The 20467-nt window shown below is 44.2% G+C and overlaps 1 protein-coding gene across 1 annotated transcript; it reads right to left on the reverse strand.

Moving 5' to 3' along the window:
• Nucleotides 1-281: 281 nt before the first annotated feature.
• Nucleotides 282-20467, reverse strand: ARL6IP5 (ADP ribosylation factor like GTPase 6 interacting protein 5). Its single transcript, XM_036267365.1, has 3 exons — nt 20201-20467; nt 3526-3743; nt 282-865 (listed from the first exon to the last, which is right to left on the reverse strand). Exons 1-3 carry the CDS (start codon nt 20374-20376, stop codon nt 693-695), a joined length of 567 nt encoding a protein of 188 aa, XP_036123258.1. The 5' UTR covers nt 20377-20467; the 3' UTR covers nt 282-692.

Here is a 20467-nt window from a genome sequence, read left to right on the forward strand (position 1 = left end):
GAAGATGACATTCAGTTTGCAACAAATACCAGCGAGTAAAATACATTACTAGCATTGCAAAAATTTACAAAAATTTGACAAAATATTCTCCTAAGCAGCTATCTTTATATTTGTAAACAAAATATAGACAATTGGTTTATCCAGTTTCCTCTGCATGTCAAACAGGAGGCAAAGTGATAGAGATCATCTCTGATTTTAAAAGAATAAAAACTGCACTAATTTATAGCCTACATATGATCCTGGGGAGTATGTTGGAGGAGGCTGCGGGGGGGGGGGGGGGGACCAAGCAGGTGAATGCACGCCATCACCTAGTTGGACAGTCTGTCCGTTTACTCACATGGCCTCGACACTTTACAATTACTTTTTCCACAGAAGGTAACAGTATTCTTGCTGTACCACCCACAATCCTTATATTTCCTTTTATTCCCCTACAGACATAAGTGTGCTCCATTTCCTATCAGTTTTCATAAACATAGTTGAAAGTTCAGACAGACTAGGAGGGTGGTTTCTTTTGGTTTCTGGGGCCTTCTGTCTGTAACATAAGAGACGTTAACAGTCTGGCCTACACATGTATGCGGCCGTCAGTTGTTGGGTGATATGTCCCTCCGATTTCAAAAATACAAGCAGAAAGTGGGTCTGGACGAGGCAAACTGCAGCTTGCTTTCTCCTGCGGCCTCTCAGGTCAGCGGGGTCTACTCCTTCACCTTGCTGATGTAGTCAGTGAGCTTGCCGATGTTCTCTTCCTGCTGCTCCAGGGCGTCCAGGACGATGCCCATGGGCGTCCTCTTCAGCCCGATCCCCTCCATTTTATTCTCCAGCTTGTTCTTGAGGTTCCGAAGTCTGAGCGACGCATGGATAAACATCACTGCAGAGAGGTGAGCCAAGGTTAGCGACCTTTCTCCACGACCACAGAACACCCTCTCCTCCCACTCCCAGTCCCGGCCGCAGCTAGCTGGAGTCCAGCCTGGTTCCCTAGCCTGTCCAAACCCTTAGATGTTTGTTCCGACTGCATGTGAGCTCTATTAAAGCTCTTTGTCACCCTGGCCGGTTTGGCTCAGCGGTTAGAGTGTCGGCCTGCAGTCCAGAGAGACCCGGGTTCGGTTCCCGCTAAGGGCATGTATCTCGGTTGCGGTTTGTCCCCAGCCCTGGTTGGTCATGTGGGAGGCGGCCACTCGATGTGTCCCTTTCACGTCGATGTCTCTCTCTCTCTCTCTTCCTCTCTCTCCCTCCCACTCTGTCTGAACAAAAAATGGAAAAATGTCCTCGGGTGAGGATAAAAAGTTACGTGTGAAGTTTCCTTTTCCTGTGAAGAAAAGGACTATCCCCAGAGACGTGGAAGTGGAGTACAGACTGACAATCCCCAGAAGAGGGGGTGGTGGGGGAGAGATAAACCACAGAACTTATATGCATGTGTGCATGAACAATGGACATGGACAACAAAGCTGGGGACAGGGCGGGGAGGGGGGGAGGGGGGAATCAGTGGGGGGAAAAGGAGAAACATCTGTAACAAAAATAAATTAATTAATAAAAAAAGAAAAAAAAGAAAAGGACTGTCTTCAGCAGGAGGGATGCTGACCTGGCAGCCACGCTCTTCCCATCCGCATGGATACCGCCCCCTTCCGGCTGCTATTGAAATGCTGGAGTCAGTGTGTTCCAACTCACAGAAACACCCACTTTACAGAGTTTCCAGAAAGGAACTCAAGCTCAGTTTTGGGATAAAAGGAAACATGTGGCAAAGTCCACCTAATAGGCAGCTTTCCAAAGTGTTGGATATAAATTTATAGATAAAAACTAACAGTTTTATAGATTTATTGTACCCTCATGTTCTCCCAATTTGCTTCCTCATTGAGAATTATCCAAGTCTTTTTATTAAGACTTTTACTACCCAAGTCTTTATGGTCTGGTCTCCTGACCATAAGGGAATGGGCCTGGGAATCTATTTTAAACAGGCACCCAGGTGACCCACACCAATGATGCTCAAACTTTGGTATCCATGCAAATCACCTGGGAAGCCTGTGAAACAGGCACCTTCCCAGTCTCCACCCCCCACAATTCAGACTGGTAAGACTGAGGTGGGGCTCCAGAATGTAAAGTTCCACATTCTCTCTGGATGGTTCTGACACAGGTGACCTTGAACCCTCAGTCTGAGACACTAATGTGCATTCTACCTGGAGGTTCCTAACCTAGATTGGCCATCAGAAACATACGAGGTCATTTCTAAAAATCCAGGTTCTGTGGGCACCACTGTCAACCCAGGCTCAAGATCTCAAAGAAATATAGTTGGGAAATTTATATTTTTTAAAAGTGTCCTGGGTGATTATCATAATCATCAAATTTGGGAACCACTGATCTTGTCTAATTTTCCTTATTTTATAGATGTGTGAACTACAACCCATATAGTATACCTGGTCCAAATCCCAGGGCTGGTTTCCAACAGGTCTAGGAATAGAAGTGAAGACCCTTGACTCCCTACCTATGATACAAGTTCATTATACTGGCCTCTCCCAGACTCTGGGGTGAAAAGCTACTAAAGTGACCAAGCTGTATGTCTGAGCAGAATCAGTGGAACACAAAGCCTCTAGCACATAAAGGAAATGTGAAAAATGTTTCAGAAAGTCTGAATTCGCTGATTCAAATAGTTTGTCCAATACTGTGTGGGATTCATCTATAACTATTCTGGGCTTAATCTAACACAACACCAATTGATTTTATTTAATGGAATAATGCACATGTGAAATGCTATTACAATTTAAAGGGATGTTCCTGTCACTTAATACACTAGAATTTTAATCAGATTTCTGCTGATGAGGCTAAATTTTATCTGTTCTCTATTTCAGGCTTCCTGTGTTTGGAATAGCAGTAAATATATTTATACATATATATGTATCTATTATATATATGTATATTTATACATATATGTATATAAATGTATACATATATGCATATATTTATACATATATGTATGTATACATATATGTATGTGTGTATACATGTTATACATATATTTATACACACACACACACACACAAAACTTACAAAATATCTACTTCTCAACAGAATAAGCAGACTTGGTTATCTGTATTCTGGGCCAGTTATTTCTATAGGCTTGTAAAACCTTTGACACCAAGAATGATCTTCTGAGCAGTAGAGAGCAAGCAGTCTACTTCCAGATGAAACACACTTAACTCCTGAGCCAGGACCGCGGGAAGGGCCCGAAGCCTGAGAGCAGACGCCACCATCACGCAAACCTGAAGCCCTGTGCAGGCCAGGCCCCTTTCCTGCCCTGACACTGGGAACTTGTTTCTTTTGTTTACTGTTGTGTCTCCAGAAGAGTGTCTGGCACTGAGCAGGTACCCAATACATATCTGTAGAATTAATGTACTACTGGGCCTTGATCTGCTATTTCAGAAAATTCTGATACTTTTGCAGACATGCCAACGCACATAAGAAACAGGTTATGTAATTCCCACAGAATAATCTCTCCATTTTTTATGATGTAAGAAAAGTCAACTCAGGTTCACTTACGCAACAAAGGAAAAGTGATGCCAAACACGAAGACCATGACCCCCCCAAACATGGATATGAGGAAGTAGCTAGCCACCATGACCACCATGACGAAGGCCGTGGGGTACTGCTTCTTCATCCGGCGGAGGATGTCTTTATTGTGGGCTGCCCACACAAACCCGGTGAACACCAGCACCACCACAATTCCTCCAAGGATCATGTTGAAGGGGCTCAGGAACCTGGAACAGGAGAAAAAGAGAGGCTGGGTCAATAGTAGTATCAGCAGGAAGAGGAAGATGAGGAAGGAGAGGAGGAATAAAAACAAGAGTGTAGTATTTACTAAACATTTTACCTAAACTGCCTCATTTAATCCTCAGAACCTGATGAGACAGAGACCACTCATTCATTTCTCAGGAGAAGAAATGTAGGTGCAGAGGACAGAAAATGGAGCTAAGATCCACACCTCGGCAGTCTGACTCCCACCAGACTCATCAGTTCATCTCTCTGGAGGCCCACGATTTTAAAAGGCTTATAAATCTTAGGAGACCTCATCATTTGGAGGGGCTGTGTTTAGCTTTCATCCTGGGCTCTAGTACACATTAAGTTACATTTTCTGAGCTCTCAGGGTTTACTTAATCCTCAGAGAAATGGCCACGACAGGTGAAAGTAGCATAGAGATTACGCAATGGCCTGCATGGGTTAGATCTAGTCTACAGTCAAAATTGTGTTTGAAACATAGTGTTTTAAAAAACTTACTCAAATCCCAATGCATTTAAAAAATGCATAAAACTTGGAATTTCTTGCTTGTCCTAGAAAGAAGAAAATCTAACAACACTAGGTCACCTTCCCATATGTCAACAAGGGCTGGAGTTGCCTTCCTGTTCAGACAGAACAAATAATCTCCACTATGTTCCCATCTTCACCTCTGCCGAGGGCATCTCTGCCAGAGGCCCTGTGAGCTGACATTAGTCACTGTGTTTCCAACAACTGGCCTCCACCTATCTCTTACAAAACCAGTCCAGTCATGGAGGCAGTTGAGTTTACGATTCCTGGCACAGAGAGTCTGTTACAATTCTTCAAAAGGCCCAGAGCATCAGTAGGAGGTGGGTTATCAACTGGGATTTCCAAATACAGACTTGGGAGATTCGCTGGTATGTGAATCAAAGGTCACATTATTGTTGATAATGGGGGAACACATTGTGAAGAGGAAATTCAGACCAAGTATTTCATAAGCAAAAATGACTGGACACTGTAGCCCCCACCTCCACCCCAACCCTCTGTGTATACAAAACAAGACCGTTGTGGTCTGCACGTACACAAAATACTAACATTTTACCTTCATGAGAAGCTAACAAGCATTTTACTTGGGAAGAACAGGGAGGGTCAGTGTGTTTTTAGCACACTCTGAATGTCACCATGATGGATTTGGAAGTGAGGCACCGGAGAAGACAGATAATGAAAGGAGAGGCCAAGAGCTTACTATCTCTGAAACAGAACAGAGAAAGGATTCATACTTGTGCTGGGATTCATATGTAGGATAATAAGAACCTTTTTAAAAAATACCTTTAAATTTTAGCTCCGGCTTAGCCAGTGTGGCTCAGTGGTTGAGTGTTGACCCATGCACCAAGAGGTTGCTGGTTTGGCCCTGGCCAGTTTGGCTCAGCGGTTAGAGCGTTGGCCTGTGGTCCCGAGAGACCCAGGTTCGGTTCCCACTAAGGGCATGTACCTCGGTTGCAGTTTGTCCCTGGCCCTGGTTGGGTTGTGCAGGGTGGCAGCCACTCGATGTGTCCCTTTCATGTCAATGTTTCTCTCTCTCTCTCTCTCTCTCCCTTCCACAATATCTGAACAACAAAATGGAGGAATGTCCTCAGGTGAGGATTAAAATAATAATAATTTAAAAAAAAAATTAAAAAAAAAAGAGGTTGCTGGTTTGATTTCCGGTCAGAACACATGCCCAGGTTGTGGGCCGGATCCCCAGTGGGGGGCATGCAGGAGGCAGCAAAGTAATGTTCTCTCTCATCAATGTTTCTATCTCTCTCTCCCTCTCCCTTCCTCTCTCTAAAAAAATCAATAAAGGAAAAATAAATTTATTCCTATTCCACCTCTTAAAACCCAAAAGCTATTTTAAATACTTTCAAATAGGAGTGAAAGTATTGCATACCTTACGGGTAAAATCAGGGATAAAATCAATGTCAAAATGCTTTCAAGAACTTAAAATTTTCTATTCAGGCCAGCTGGTGTGGCTCAGTGGTGAGCATCGGTCAACCCAAGCACCAAGAGGTCACCAGATCAATTCCTGATCAGGGCACATGGCAGGGTTGTGGCTAGATCTCTGGTAATGGGCATGCAGGAGAGGCAGCCGATGGATGTTTCTCTCTCGTGGATGTTTCTATCTCTCTCTCCCTCTCACTTCTTAAATAAATAAATAAATAAATAAATATTTCTATTAAAAGGCATGGAATTAAACAGTGGTAAGAGTAGTAGTACATAATTAAAGATTAAACCCTATGATAATAAATTGCTTATTTCATTCAAAACTGTAGCAAATACTTATACCCTTCAAAGCAATAAATCCCTTCCCTAGAATAGAGTCTAAGGAAATAAATAAAAATACAAAGATTAAGTTGTAATGGTATTCTTCTTAGTGGTATTTATGATGAAAAACTTTTAGGAAATAATCTATAGGGCTAAGAATTTACTAGATGGTGGTATATACAGCAATTCTTTTTTAAAGTCAAAGTATAATTAATAATATGGAAGACATTAACAATACATTGTGTGGGTAAAATCAACTGGAACACATTCTCTGTTAGGTAGATTTATCATAGATGTTATACAGCTCAGAATTAGAAATTTTTACAATTAATATGTTATTTTGGCCCTGGCCAGTTTGGCTCAGCGGTTAGAGCGTCGGCCTGCGGTCCGGAGAGACCCGGGTTCGGTTCCCGCTAAGGGCACGTACTTCGGTTGCAGTTTGTCCCCAGCCCTGGTTGGTTGTGCGGGTGGCAGCCACTTGATGTGTCCCTTCACGTCGATGTTTCTCTCTCTCTCTCCCTTCCTCTCTCTCCCTCCCACTCTATCTGTACAAAAAATGGAAAAATATCCTCGGGGGAGGATAAAAAAAAAAATATGTTATTTTGTAATCAGAAATAATATGAACATATGAAAAAAGAAAATATAAAAATATATAAGCAGCTGTTTCCAGCCCTGCACCAGGCATGGCACAGTCAACGGCAACAGTCATCCTTGCTTCGCTTCCCTTCGGTAACTAACATCACACGATTTCCATTCCTCCCCTTGGTGAGGCAGTTCCTCTCGATTCCCACCCGCAGGCTTGCCGGCATCCCGCTGTGTCCTCTCCTCTCCAGTTCTTTCTTATCTGGGTCCAACTAGTTTCTCTGTACTTTTTTCATTGTTAAATTTATGTGGGTTATACCCTACCTCCTGACTTAACCCCATAATTGGTCTGAGAAAGATAAAAATGTCATTATAGGCCCCAGGACGGGAACGAGTGGACAGGGCAAAACCAAAATTCTCACTAGCAGGTGGTGAGGAGACTCAGTGGAGAGACTCACACAGTGAATGAATCTCATTCCTAACACCAAAAGGAATCTGACAGATAACAGCAAAGACTACAGTAGTTATACTGGGTAGTAGGATCATGGGCAGTTTATTTCCATTTGCTTATTTCTATGTTCATGTTTTTCTCAATAGCCAAGTATTACTTGAATATTACAAAATTAATATTTAAAAATGAAAGTGAGAAAAGGTATCAGAAAGAAACAAACCCTTTTACATAGCTTTGATATTGACCTAAGTATTTCTGAGCTGAAAAGAAAAGCAAAGAACTAGAGTGGAGGGTTCAAGTTTCAGGAGTTCCTTCGCATTAATGTAGATCAGAGCTGACTGGTGGGCAGCAAAGTGTCAAAGGCCTCCTACTCAGTATTTCTAGAATACTTATCAAAATAATAATTCATGAAGTGAGTAGGTAATGAAATGCATGCCAAGCTTTTTCTATTTTCCTCTGGTCAAGTAAAGTAGATATCTGAGTTGAATGTCTAAATAAAGCCAAGGACAGAGAACAATGAGAAATCCAGGCCTGACTCAAGCAATTCCAGATTTGCTCTTCACCTGTTCCTGTTGCTCATGTTCAAGGGAAAAGAACAGAACAAAGAGATAGAACTGGTTTGAGTTTACAACACGCCCAGCCACAATCTATAATTAGAAAGTAACCAAGTTTCTAACCTGGAAAAAATGAACAAAGTTACTCAGAGCAGAAATGATTTTCTTCTTTATTCTGATTTCAGGCAATTCCATTCTAAGAAATGGTAAGACGCACACACTCCACCTACCTGAACTTGCAGCAAATCAATGCACACACCAGTGAGAGGGAGGAAGAGGGAGGGAGAGAGGGAGAGCAGGAGAGAGAGAGAGAGAGAGAGAGAGAGAGAGAGAGAGAGAGAGAGAGAGAGATTTTCTGTCCTTGGTGGAAACAGGACCTAGTTTTACAAATCAAAAACAGAAACAGACTCATAGAAACAGAGACCACAGGGATGGTTACCAGAAGAGAGGGGGTGGGTGCAAAGGGAAAGGGAATATAGTCAATAATATTGTTACACTCTTACACGGTGGTAGGTAATTACTAGAATTAGCGGAGTGATCACACTGTACGGTATAAAAATGTCAAATCACTATATTGTACACCTGAAACTAATATAATTGTATACTAACTGTACTGAAATATAAAAATACATTAAAAACATTAAGTATGTTTTCTATTATGAGATAAGAAAATGTCTTCAAAGAGGAATCAGTTTAGTCCCATCATACAGCTGAACAAGTTGAGGCCCAGAGAAGTGAACAAACGCATTCAAAGGGATCCAGGGGAGAAAAAAGGTGCCAGCTGATATAACGTGACAGCAACTCACAATCTAAGCCATTCTGTGTTGTTAATCAGCTTCAGAAATCTCTCCCCCATCCCCACCATTCTAAGAAACCCCATCCTGCCCTGGCCGGTTTGGCTCAGCAGTTAGAGCGTCGGCCTGTGGTCCAGAGACACCCGCGTACACTTCCCGCTAAGGGCGCGTACCTTGGTTGCGGTTTGTCCCCAGCCCTGGATGGGTCATGCGGGTGGCAGCCACTCGATGTGTACCTTTCATGTTGATGTTTCTCTCTTTCTCTCTCTCTCTCCCTCCTTCCCTCCCGCTCTATCTGAACAAAAAATGGAAAAATGTCCGCAGGTGAGGATAAAAAAAAAAAAAGAAACCCATCCTTCTCGTTGGGATAAGCAACTCAGGATCATTCTGGGAGTCCCTCAGCAGTTTCGTTTCTCTCCGAAGGAAGGCGGCTACAGCAGGCGTGGACACACCTTGCACACGCAGTGTGGTTCCGCTAATTATAGCACAGTCCCAGCACAGCTGCTGAAGGGAAGAAGCTCTCGGCCAACTGAAGAATTTGAGAGCTGGAGGGACCTTGAAAACTCACCTCATTCTACATAAAAGCAAGCTAAGGAACAGACAAATGGATACATTTGTGCCAAGGTCACCAGTTGCAGACTTGGCAACAGAGGTTTACCAAAACGGAGGTCCTCAGCCCAATCCAAGGGCATATTTGGTAACTTCTGTCAGGCCTCAATGTCAAGAGCCAAAGAGGCAGAGAAATCTTTCCTGAGCAGTAGAAGCAGCTTCTACACTGAATTATAATGTGCTAACCCAAAAAGCTATTTTTACAGTTTGGTTGCTGAGGAAGCCTGACTCACCAAGAAAGGGGGAACAATTTACTCACAGTGAACTTCTCTAAATGGCTAATGTTTTTTCAGTCCCTCACCAGCCAGAGGGATCATGGCAAATATGAATCCACCCCTTCATTTTCTTGCTTCTTATGGCTCTCAGAATAAAGACAGAACTCTTCACACATCTACCAGGCCCCTCCTGCCTCCGTCACCACGGCCAAGGCCGCTGACACCATTGTGTAGTTTGTACCCCTGAAAGGAGACCTTGTCTGGGGGAGGAAGAGGGGCCTGAAATCCCGGCCACACTTTATTGGCCAAGCCCAGTTTGGCTTAGGCTGCATCTGCCAGCAGTAGGCTAAGGGTGCTCTTCATACAGTACGAGGGAGCCAGCAGCGGCTCTGGCCACCCGCTTTCCCCTGCTTCTGCACTCCATCCGCTGGGGCTCCTGACCATCTCTAGAATCACCCTGCCCTGGCCGGCCCAGGCCGGTGCACAAGCTGCTCTCTACCCAGTTCCTCCGGCCCCTGCAATTCAGTCCCTCTGACGGCCAGAACCGGAGGCGCGTCTTCACAGCACCGATACTGGGCAGCCTGACATTTGTTTGGATGAGTATCGGGTGAATATCTTTGTCTCCCACGACAGATTAAGCTCCGTGAGGGCAGGGACCGTGACATTTTCACCCCAGCACCTTACACAGAACAAGTATTCAATAAATATTTGTTGAAAAAAGAAAAAAACCAAGTAAGAATCTAGCATATTTTCATGTTATTTAAATAAGCTCAGCAACTTTCTATGGCCACAAATTAATTGAAGTGAGATTATCTTGGAGAAATTAATATTATTCTCATTGGACATTAAATATTACTAGAGAAATAGTCCCGGTCTTTGCACCTTCACAGAGCTGTGATGAAAGAAACCAAAAAGCTAAAGTAGGAAAAATAATCTGAAGTTCTGCGCAAATGAGAGCAATAATTACTATGGTATGATCAGTGACATTTATAAAGGTTTGTCACTAGTGCAGGCTGGGGCTGACACCTCAGATTACCCCAACAGCTCTCTGTGGTTATGTTAGTTTCTTTCTCTCTCTTTTTTTTTTTAAAGAAGTAGCCCAGGCAGAGTATACTTTTTTCCCATCCTGACCCGAGGATATGCTTATTGATTTTTTTAGAGAGAGGGGAAGGAAGAGGGGGAAACATTCATCTGCTGCCTCTTCTCACCTGCTCCCTAACAGGGGATAAAACCCGAAACCTTTCCGTGTATCGGACGTTGCTCCAAACCAACTGAGCCACACCAGCCAGGGCTATGTTGGTTTCTTAACACGGGCTTCCACCCTGGCGAGAACGATTTCTCAGGTAAAGTACAATTGTAAAAGCACAAGCCAGTACGAGGAAATGTGAGCAGTGTTTCCTGGACCTAATGGTCAGGAGCAGTTAAGACGAGACAGGGGCCCTGGCCGATTTGGCTCAGTGGTTGGAGCGTCGGCCTGCGGTACAGAGAGACCCGGGTTCGGTTCCCGCTAAGGGCGCGTACCTCGGTTGCAGTTTGTCCCCAGCCCTGGTTTGTCATGCGGGTGGCAGCCACTCAATGTGTCCCCTCACATTGATGTTTCTCTCTCTCTCTTCCTCTCGCTCCCTCCCGCTCTATCTGAACAAAAAATGGAAAAATGTCCTCGGGTGAGGATGAAAAAAAAAAAAAGACGAGACAGGGGCCTGCCTCTTTCGTCACAGAAAGGTCGCAGTCACCTAACCTTGAGATTTTCCTACCCAGTGGATTGGGAAGTGCACGGTATCTAGTGCACGCTTGCTGTGTACTGAAACTGACCGCACCCTCTGTGATCAGCTAACTAAACAGTTGTATCCAAACGTTCCACTGCGTTGGCAGCCTCTGGTGTGTTAGAAGTACAAAAACCTTACTGACCTCCCTGTTTTCTTTTGCATTTATCAAGCTAATTGCTTGTTTTATTTTTTAACAAACAACAGGCTGGATCTGGGTTAGAAGTCATATACCTCCTCCTCCCCATAGCAACAGAACTTCAACTAACAGTCAGTTACAAGGCTCTGATTTGACTGCAACAAATTCTTTTTAAACTTTTTATAATGGCAAATTTTTAACATACCCAAAGGTTGAGAGAATGGTTTAATGAACCCTCATTTGCCTTCAACAATTAGAAACCCATGTTTACTCTCACAACAAATAATGCTTTAGAACTGAAGAGGAAAGACATTCATTTACGAACTGTTCTTTCCGAATGCTTTTAGTAGTAAAGTCATATGGCAAGTTCTTACAGAGCAGTGCACAGAAGACAGGGGTTGGCCAAATGCTAAAGAGCCTAGTGACACATAAATTCCCTCTGTACAAGCAGTTTCCTGTCTCTTTACCACTCACTAACACCCAATTTCTGCTTTCCCTTTCGTTACTCTGAGACAAGGGGAAGCCACGCTGAGGATACAAAGCAGATCAGTAGTAGGATTAGGGGGACAACCAGAGCCCCAGTTTTCCACGTCAGATGGGCTTTCTGCCTTCCAGGTGGGTCCATGGCATATACTCCATGGATGGAGGGCCAGGAAATCTTATACATTTATGGTGAATACCTGCGGAATGGAGAAGTACCTGCAGGTTTTTTGTTTGTTTGTTTTTAAGATCATGGGCATAAAAGTGTTCCCCGAAACAGGAAGCCACACTCATTGCAAGAGACAGGGGATGATGTTATGGGGAGTTAATCTGAAGCTGAGTGATAAAGGGTAGACTTCATTTGTCCAAAAGGAAAATAGTAAGAAATTTCCAGTGCTGCTCAATTTGGTGTTAGGTGGAGAGGTCGAGTTCATTAGAACTGGATTTCTTGTACAGAGCTCTTGGCCTCTAATAAGTTGAGAGCTTTTGCCCTCTAAGAAAGGGGCCAGGAATCCAACATAGGTTCACTTATTTTGCACACTTACCCTGAATCACTGTAATTCTTTACGGAAGAAAAGGTGATAGAATCTACCAACCCCTGCTGACAGTGGCAGAGAACATAAAAAAAATGTGGACAGAAGTCTAGAAGAAGAAGGTTACAAAAATAGTGCCAGAAGATGACTTAACGAAAGACAATCCTTATTAGATGACAAATTTTGGGAATTATTTGAGGTTTGAATTGTATTGAGTGTGTACACACCTCTTTAAATTCTGTGATCAGAAGAAACACATCATCCGCCAGCAAGGAAATGCCAGCACCCCACGGGCTCCGCTGCAGGAGCAAAGGCAAGGTCTGGGAGGGCAGGAAGAGACGAATTTGGAGAGGATTTCGGAAGGCTGGGTGGACTTGCGTTCCTGCCTGTATCCTCAGGGTTTACAGAGTGTCTGGCACAAAATAAGTGCTCAGCAGATATTTCTTGAACTGGGTAGAAGGGTAAGGATGAATAAAACAGGTGTGTATTTCTGAATGCTTGCTTTGCTTGTACTTGTATAGGGATTAATTTCTATGTATTCAGTGTAATCTAGCTGCCCCTCTAGACTCTAAATACAGCAAAGGCAGGAATCACAGCTGTCTCCTTTTCCACTGTGCCTCCTAGCATAGTGTCTAAGCAGTTGGTAAGTGCTTCATCCACTTTGTGGAGTGAAAGAATGTGGAGACATAAGAGTGATATCATGCCCTGGCCAGTTTGGCTCAGCGGTTGGAGCATAAGCCCACGAACCAAAGAGTCGGGGGTTCAATTCCAGTCAAGGGCATGTACCTCGGTTGCAGTTTGTCCCCGGCCCTGCTAGGGTCATGTGGATGGCACCCAGTCGATGTATCTCTCACATCGGTGTTTCTCTCTCTCTTTCTCTCTCTCCCTCCCTCCCACTCTACCTGAGATAAATGGAAAAATATTCTCAGGTGAGGATTAAAAAAAAAAAAAAAAAAGAGTGACATCACCCTGGCCGGTTTGGCTCAGCAGTTAGAGCGTCGGCCTGCGGACCAGAGTCCTGGGTTCGGTTACTGCTAAGGGCATGTACCTCGGTTAAAGTTTGTCCCTGGCCCTGGTTGGGGTCGTGTGGGTGGCAACCAGATGATATGTCTCTCTCACGTCGATGTTTCTCTCTCCCTTCCTCTCTCTCTCCTTCCTGCTCTATCTCAAGATAAATGCAAAAAATAAAAAAAGTCCTCGGGTGAGGATTAAAAAAAAAAAGAGTGATATAATAGAATTGGTGTTGAAGTTGATTAATCTCAAAAACATTTCCACTAGGTTTTAGCGTGAACAGGCTGCAATTAATTTCATATGGAGATGTCTGAATAAATTCCCACCCAGAGCATCCCAGAGTTCTCTTATTGTTTTCTTCCTCTACCAACTTGAAACTTGGTTTTCCATGCTTGTGGCATTAAAAGATACAAATAACCAAACCATTTCTTACTACCAGATGCTGGCAGCCAAAGTCCTAGAACATTTTATGGGACCACACTCGTTTTAAAAAGACTACAGCAATGCTCTTTTGAAATAGAATTACCAGCCTTCCAGAAAGTCTTTTGCATCTCAAGCTACTAAAAGCATAGAGGAGCAACTCTAGTTTCCACCCTCTAGTAACAGGCCACAAAGTAATGAGATACTTTCTAGGAAAGTAATGGGCTTTTCACTTAGCAGCTACTTTGTGCTTTCTTAAAGGGAAGGCATGAATGTACACAATTGAGCATAAAGGTGCCTTGCTAAATGGAGATGTAGTGCAGGCATTTATGTGTTTGAAAATTCTGTGCAGTTGGTGCTTCTGATGCCATGCCAGAAAATATGGTTCTGCTAGCAGGGAGGAATCTGTGAGAGTAAGACTTGCAAATAGCCCGGCCAGTGTGGCTCAGTTGGTTGAGCGTCATCCCATGTACTGAGAGGTCCAGGTTTGATTCCCAGTCAGGGCACATGCCCAGGTTGCAGGCTTGATCCCCAGTAGGGGGGTATGCAGGAGGCAGCTGATGGATGTTTCTCTCTCTAATAGATGTTTCTTTCTCCCTCTCCCTTCCTCTCTCTCTAAAAAATTGATGAAAACATATATTATAAAAACGACTTGCAAATAATACAGATGTTGTAAGAATCTATTTAGGAGAAACTGGTTAATTAGGAGCGTTAAATATTTGCAAAATGATTAAATGGGAAAAGTATTCGCTTTATGTCATCAAAAAAAGCTGCTATTAGACTTGGCTGGTTTGGTTCAGCAGTTAGAGCATCATGGGCCCACAGACCAAAGGGTCGCAGATTTGATTCCCGTTCAAGGGCACATACCTGGGTTGCAGGTTCGATCCCCGCCCCTGGTCTGGGTCATTCGGGAGGCAACCTATTGATGTGTCTCTTACATTGATGTTTCTCTCTCTCTCTCCCTCTCTCTCTTCCTCCCTCCCTTCCACTCTATCTAAAATTCAATGGAAAGATATCCTCTGGTGAGGATTAACAAAAAAATAAAAAAAGAAGCTGCTATTAGCAGCTTTGGTTCCAATTAACCAAGTGATCGCAAGCGTTTATATTTGTGAAAGTTGGGGAGTGGGATAGGATCAACTTCTCTCAACTTCAACTTAGTGGTGTACCTCAGAATAACTTGGGAAATTAAGATAAAACTATGGATGCCTAGACCCAGCCAAGAACTATATATTTAGAATATCTGAAGGTGACACCTAGGCATGAAAGTATATTTATTTAAATTTTCTCAGTGTTTATTTGAACCAGACCACATTTATACTTCTTAAATTGCCATGAGCCTCTGAGTCACCTGGGAGTCTTGTCAGAAGGCAGATACTGACCCAGAAGGTCCGGGGCCTGAGATTCTGCGTTTCTAACAAGCTCCCCGGGGGAAAGATGCTGTTCCCTGGTTGATTTCTCCTGCTCAAAGCTTGTGGCATTCTAGTAAGCACACAGAAATTCCTGCCCCAGCTAGAATGTATCGTATGCTTAGTACTCCAATTGCAAGTGCTCTTAGATGTTGCCTTTACTTTTCACGTTAAAAATCGCGGCACAGACTGTGGCTGCGTGTGAGGTAAGAAGAATATCTAGTGCCGAGAGGTCTCCTGACAAGGATGGAGAAGGTAAGTCATGTCCTCTTTTATCTCAGACACCTTTCCTTTCTGGACTTAAGAGGACGAAAAGCCATTTTCAGTAAAACACACATTCCCCAGCTTGTGATTCATATTATTCCTTTCAAATCATTCAATCTCTTCTGAAGTGATGTCTGAATCTCAAAAGGAAACTGGTCTTCAAGAGATGCAAAGTTTTATAAGAAACACAAGTTGCAATTATGACAAAACCACTGAAGTGTATCAATCATCTAACACTTCTAAGAGAATAAACAAGTTGTGAGAATTTTAAATATGCCTGTAACTTGGATTAACTATAATAACATTTCAGTGTTGTCATCTGAGAGGCCTTGATGAGCTTTATTTTAATTAAGTCATTTAAGTCCTATTTTATTTTATTTTTTAAGCACAAGGTTACTAATAACAGCTATCATTTATTCAGCATTTTTTACATGCAGTCTCATACAACCATGGGAAGTAGAAATTATGCCCATTTTTCACAGAAAAGAAGTTGAAGCTCAAGAACAGCTATAACATTTCATTGCTGGGGTCGGCATTCCAATTACAAGATTCTCAACTCCAAATCCTATGCTTTAAACCGTAGACTCATACCATTTTTAAAAAACATCATCCTTTCATAGTTTCATAAACAAAAAACACTCTAACTGGTTACATATTTACAGATGAAAACCTGCTACCTGATTCATCTGAACACATTTTATAAAATTGTTTAAAGGAGACTGGCATCATGACTATTTGGTTATACTGCTAATTAATCTTCAACTGATTGTATAGCACATAAGAAATAACACATAAGTCCTATTTTATAACAATAGAACTCAAGAGCAAATGAACTTTTAAACAGTAAGCTAATAAAAGAAAATGCCAGAATTCTGCCAAAAAATAAAATAAAAAGTCTGTGGAACCAGGAGAGTCTTCTAGGCAGACTAATATAAGAATGATAGCATACAAATTTAGTAAATTAAGGAACATGATCAAAGATACGTAATGCTTCAGATCCACTCTTATGTTTGAAGAGTCAGGAGCTCAAGTCAATCTGCTTTTCTATGCAGTTGCCAAGAACTGTTTTTGTAACTTGTTATAAAGCTACTTGCCTTTAGGCATGTTGTTGTTATGTACTGGTATGCTGCCATGTGCTTTAAAATAAATTGTTCCATTGAGCAGGTAAAAGTGACCCTGTGATCAGGTTGAGGCCTTACTTTCATTCATTTACTATGTGCACTCACCAAACTAACCATCTGCTACATAGTAGATCTCAGGGATACAGAGAATAAAAGGAAAGATAACTACAACAACAAGAAAAGAAATAATCATAAACAAAACCCACAGTCTCTGGCCTCAAGAAGTCTACAGTCCACGAATGGAGGCAACTTATAAGCCTGTGGGATAAGTACCAGGAAAGATACAGGCACAGGTGAGGGACCCAACTCACACAAGGGAGTGAGGGACAAGGGAGAATGTTTCCTCACACAGTCGTCCCATAGTTAAGTCTTTTGTTTTTTATCCTCACCCGAGGATATTTTTCCATTTTTTGTACAGATAGAGTGGGAGGGAGAGAGAGGAAGGGAGAGAGAGAGAAACATCGATGTGAAGGGACACATCAAGTGGCTGCCACCCGCACGACCATCCAACCGAAGTACGTGCCCTTAGCGGGAACCGAACCCGGGTCTCTCCGGACCGCAGGCCGACGCTCTAACCGCTGAGCCAAACTGGCCAGGGCCCACAGTTAAGTCTTAAGGAAGAAGCAGAAGGAGGTGAGTAAGGCGGGCCCTAGAGTTTGGGTGGACAGAGCTGCTGGGAGAAAGATGCTGGCTACATTTCTCAGTAATCTCTATGATAACACCAATAATGATAAAAATTGAGAAGTAACATTTGTGGAGCAAAACCTTGAAGCTGGACACTGTTCTAGACTTGCCTATATTGACTCAGCTAATCCTCATAGAAGCCTTGTGAGGCAGGCCTACAATTAGTCTCATTTCACAGATGAGGATGCTGAGGCACGGGGTAGTTCATCTGACCTGCCCAGGGTCACATGGCTACTGACTGGCAGTTGGGATTCAAAATTTATTTAATCTGGCTCTGGTGCCTAAACCCTTAACCACTATTTTATACTTCTTGAAGACTCAGAAGGTATAGCTAAGAGACTTATTCAGAATTAACCTAAGGAGCATAGGAGACCTACTGAGCGAAAGGCCCTGCCTAATCAGGCCCTAATTCCTCTTAATCTCCATCTCAGTATAGGCAGCCCCTTCTATCTTCTTGGTCTTCCCTCTCCCTTCCTGCAAAATTGAATGGTAGGTCCTCTCTGTCCTCAGTAAAGGGGGTTTCAACACAAGAGTAAGAGCTGAGACTAGCACCCTCCCACAATGCCCTGGAGGCCCCTCCTCACCAGCAGGGGATGGAAGCCTTGAAGAACACCCTTGGACAGAGTCCTTTCCTTAGTAAACGGCTGCATTTTCATACAACTCGATCAAGATATCAAGAGAACCATCAGAAGCCAGTAGAAGATCCAGACCAATAGCCTCCAGCTCTGCTCTGACCCCACCCATCTACTGACTTCACCAAGAGGAGAGTTCTCTGTGGAAGGAAAACCGTTCCAGAATCAGCTGAGCTCCCTGACCCTGAAGATATCAGGTTTCTTCCAGCTTGGGTCTGTGACTTTGAGCCAGTCATTTAACCTCTCTGAGCCTCAAGTTTCATAGTACAGTAACAATAATATCTCATTTCATTGGGTTGTATGAAGGAATGCAGGTAAATTACTTAATTGTTTGATTATCCAGAAAGAAAAGGGCAACTTGTGGGGAAAACTACAGGCTGTTGTGTGTTCGCAGACACATAGAACACAGTTGAAAGTCAAACATTAAGTTTTTACTGGGCTACAAAGGAAATCTCACATTTTGTACACAGTTTTCAAAAGAACTTACTAACGGCCTGTATCTTTTCTAAGCTTTTAAAAATAAGAATAATAGCCCTGGCCAGTTTAGCTCAGCGGTTGGAGCGTCTGCCTGCGGTTCAGAGAGACCCAGGTTCGGTTCCCGCTAAGGGCGCGTACCTTGATTGCAGTTTGTCCCCGGCCCTGGTTGGGTTGTGCGGGTGGCAGCCACTTGATGTGTCCCTTTCATGTTGATATTTCTCTCTCTCTCTCCCTCCCACTCTATCTGAACAAAAAATGTCCTCAGGTGAGGATGGAAAAAAAAAAAAAGAATAATAAAAAATAAACATGGCTATTTTTCACTTTTACCTTCAAAAATTTCACTGCCAACCAACACCTCCAATTTGAAAAGGGGAATGAGAAGGGGAGACACCACCAAACCGTGGACTGAGTGAGACATCATAATGAGGGAGCTAAATTTAGTCAGGGAGGACCCTGGTCATCCCGGTGAAAAATGTGTTCCAGCAAGGCTGCCTGAGCTGTGTCTAATTTCTGCAGTACACCTTTTAGAAAAGCAATGAGTTTGGGGGAGTGTTTTTTTGGTACATTTGCTTGGTCTGTGTCCAACCTTGTCCAATATCTAAGTTTGTGAGGTTATCTAAAAAACAGCAACAAAATAAAAGAACAACCCATAACTAAATGCCTTGCTCACTTCTTTACAAAAAGAAAGAAAAGAAAAAGAAATCAAAGCAACAGATACAATCCTATTTACTATTCATTTTGTTTTAAATGTTTTTTTTAATGTTCTAGGAAATAAGCCTCAAGTGTAAAGACAGGGGAAGGTTCAGAAGGCAGCTGCCTCAGGCCTGTTCTGCCCCAACTAATTTTAACTTGGCTGGCACTGGACTTCAGCCTTGGCTCAAAGCCCTGCCCTCCACACACCAAGCCATTCCCAGAGTGCAGTTCCTTAAGCAACACACAATGAGCACCTGGGTAACTAACTGTCCAGGAACCCCCACAAAATGAGCGTCCACGTCTGCATTGGGGTGACTACTCTGAACCACACCCAGAAATTGTAGACTCCCTCTCCTCTTGCTGTGTTTGGTCCTATTGCTTCTCCACAACCAGCCATGCCCTTAGGCCAGAATTCCTCTCTGATCCCACTGTGCCCCCAGCTTGACACAGAGCAGTGACTCAATAAATAAAACAAAGAACAGCAAACCAACTTAAGAAACTACCCTACTCGCCCTTTCCCACACCCTCCAACTTTGGATTTCTCCTTTCTCCAGGCCAGCTTGTGTTTACTCTGACACGGAAAAGTCAGACAGGTCTTTCCTTGCGAGTGGGTTCCTTATAAAGTCTGAGGAAGATGCGTAGGAGCAGCAAGATCTGGAATATCACCGCCCCAGCCTGCAAAGGTGAGCGAATCTAAACCAAAAGGCGGCTCCCAGCACAGCGGGCGTGTGTGCACGTGTGAAACTGCATATAACACAAGGCACTTTTCCCGTGAAGCTCGGGTACAGAAAAGGCCTCCGATACACAGACCACAGGCTAGGAAGTGAAGTTCAAGTGACCACGCCTGCCAACTCCTGGAAGAAAAAACGAAAGGACCCGGTTCCTTGAGGCAGGGAGGGCAGCGTTCGCCCCACGCTGGGCCAAGCGTCCCCAGGGGGCACCCCGGCGTGCCCCCGCGTTCAGCTTTCGTGTAGAGCGGCCCGCACGGCATAGCCGCCCACGGAGCGCGTCGCCGCCTTCACGCCCTTCCTACCCCTGCCACCCGCGCGGGCAGAGTGCCCATCCCGCCCCAGGATAGGGTTACACCCTTTCCTCACTTAATTTTAAAAGACTGGGGCACTACAATATTACCCCAGCAAGACCCTAATCGGAGCACGGGAGAAAAAGTCCTCCTGGGTGCCCGCGGCCGGCCAGACTGCATTACTCCCCCGTCTCCGCCCGCGGCCGCAGGGCGAGGGCACGCGGGTGGCAGCGGCCGCGCCCGCAGGGCACACGCTCCCGGCCCGGCCGCGCAGGGCGGCCCCCTTCAGAGCCCGGAGGGGACCCCACTTACCCCACCACGGAAATCATCATGGCAGCCACCACCAGGTAGTTGGTCTGATAGTAGAGCAGGTTGCTCACCACGCGGTTGTTCCATTTGGAAATGTCCCTGAAGTCCGGCCGGGCGAAGCGGTCCGAGCCCGGGAAGAAATCGTCCCAGGCTCGGAGCGGGGCGATGTTCACGTCCATGTCTGGTCTCGGCCTCCGGTTCTTCGCCTCTGGAATCTGGGGGCGGCGGCGGCGGCAACCGACCAGCTGAGTTACGGTGGTGACAGCGGCT

This window comes from Molossus molossus, unplaced genomic scaffold, assembly GCF_014108415.1.
Source record: "Molossus molossus isolate mMolMol1 unplaced genomic scaffold, mMolMol1.p scaffold_m16_p_18, whole genome shotgun sequence".
Taxonomy (NCBI): Eukaryota; Metazoa; Chordata; class Mammalia; order Chiroptera; family Molossidae; genus Molossus; species Molossus molossus.

Coding starts and splice junctions, on each gene's coding strand:
- ARL6IP5 (XM_036267365.1), bottom strand. CDS start 20,376: ATGGACGTGAACATCGCCCCGCTCCGAGCCTGGGACGATTTCTTCCCG. Junction 3,744..20,200: donor ATGATGATTTCCGTGGTGGG/GTAAGTGGGGTC, acceptor CTCCTGTTCCAG/GTTCCTGAGCCCCTTCAACA. Junction 866..3,525: donor CATCACTTTTCCTTTGTTGC/GTAAGTGAACCT, acceptor ACCTCTCTGCAG/TGATGTTTATCCATGCGTCG.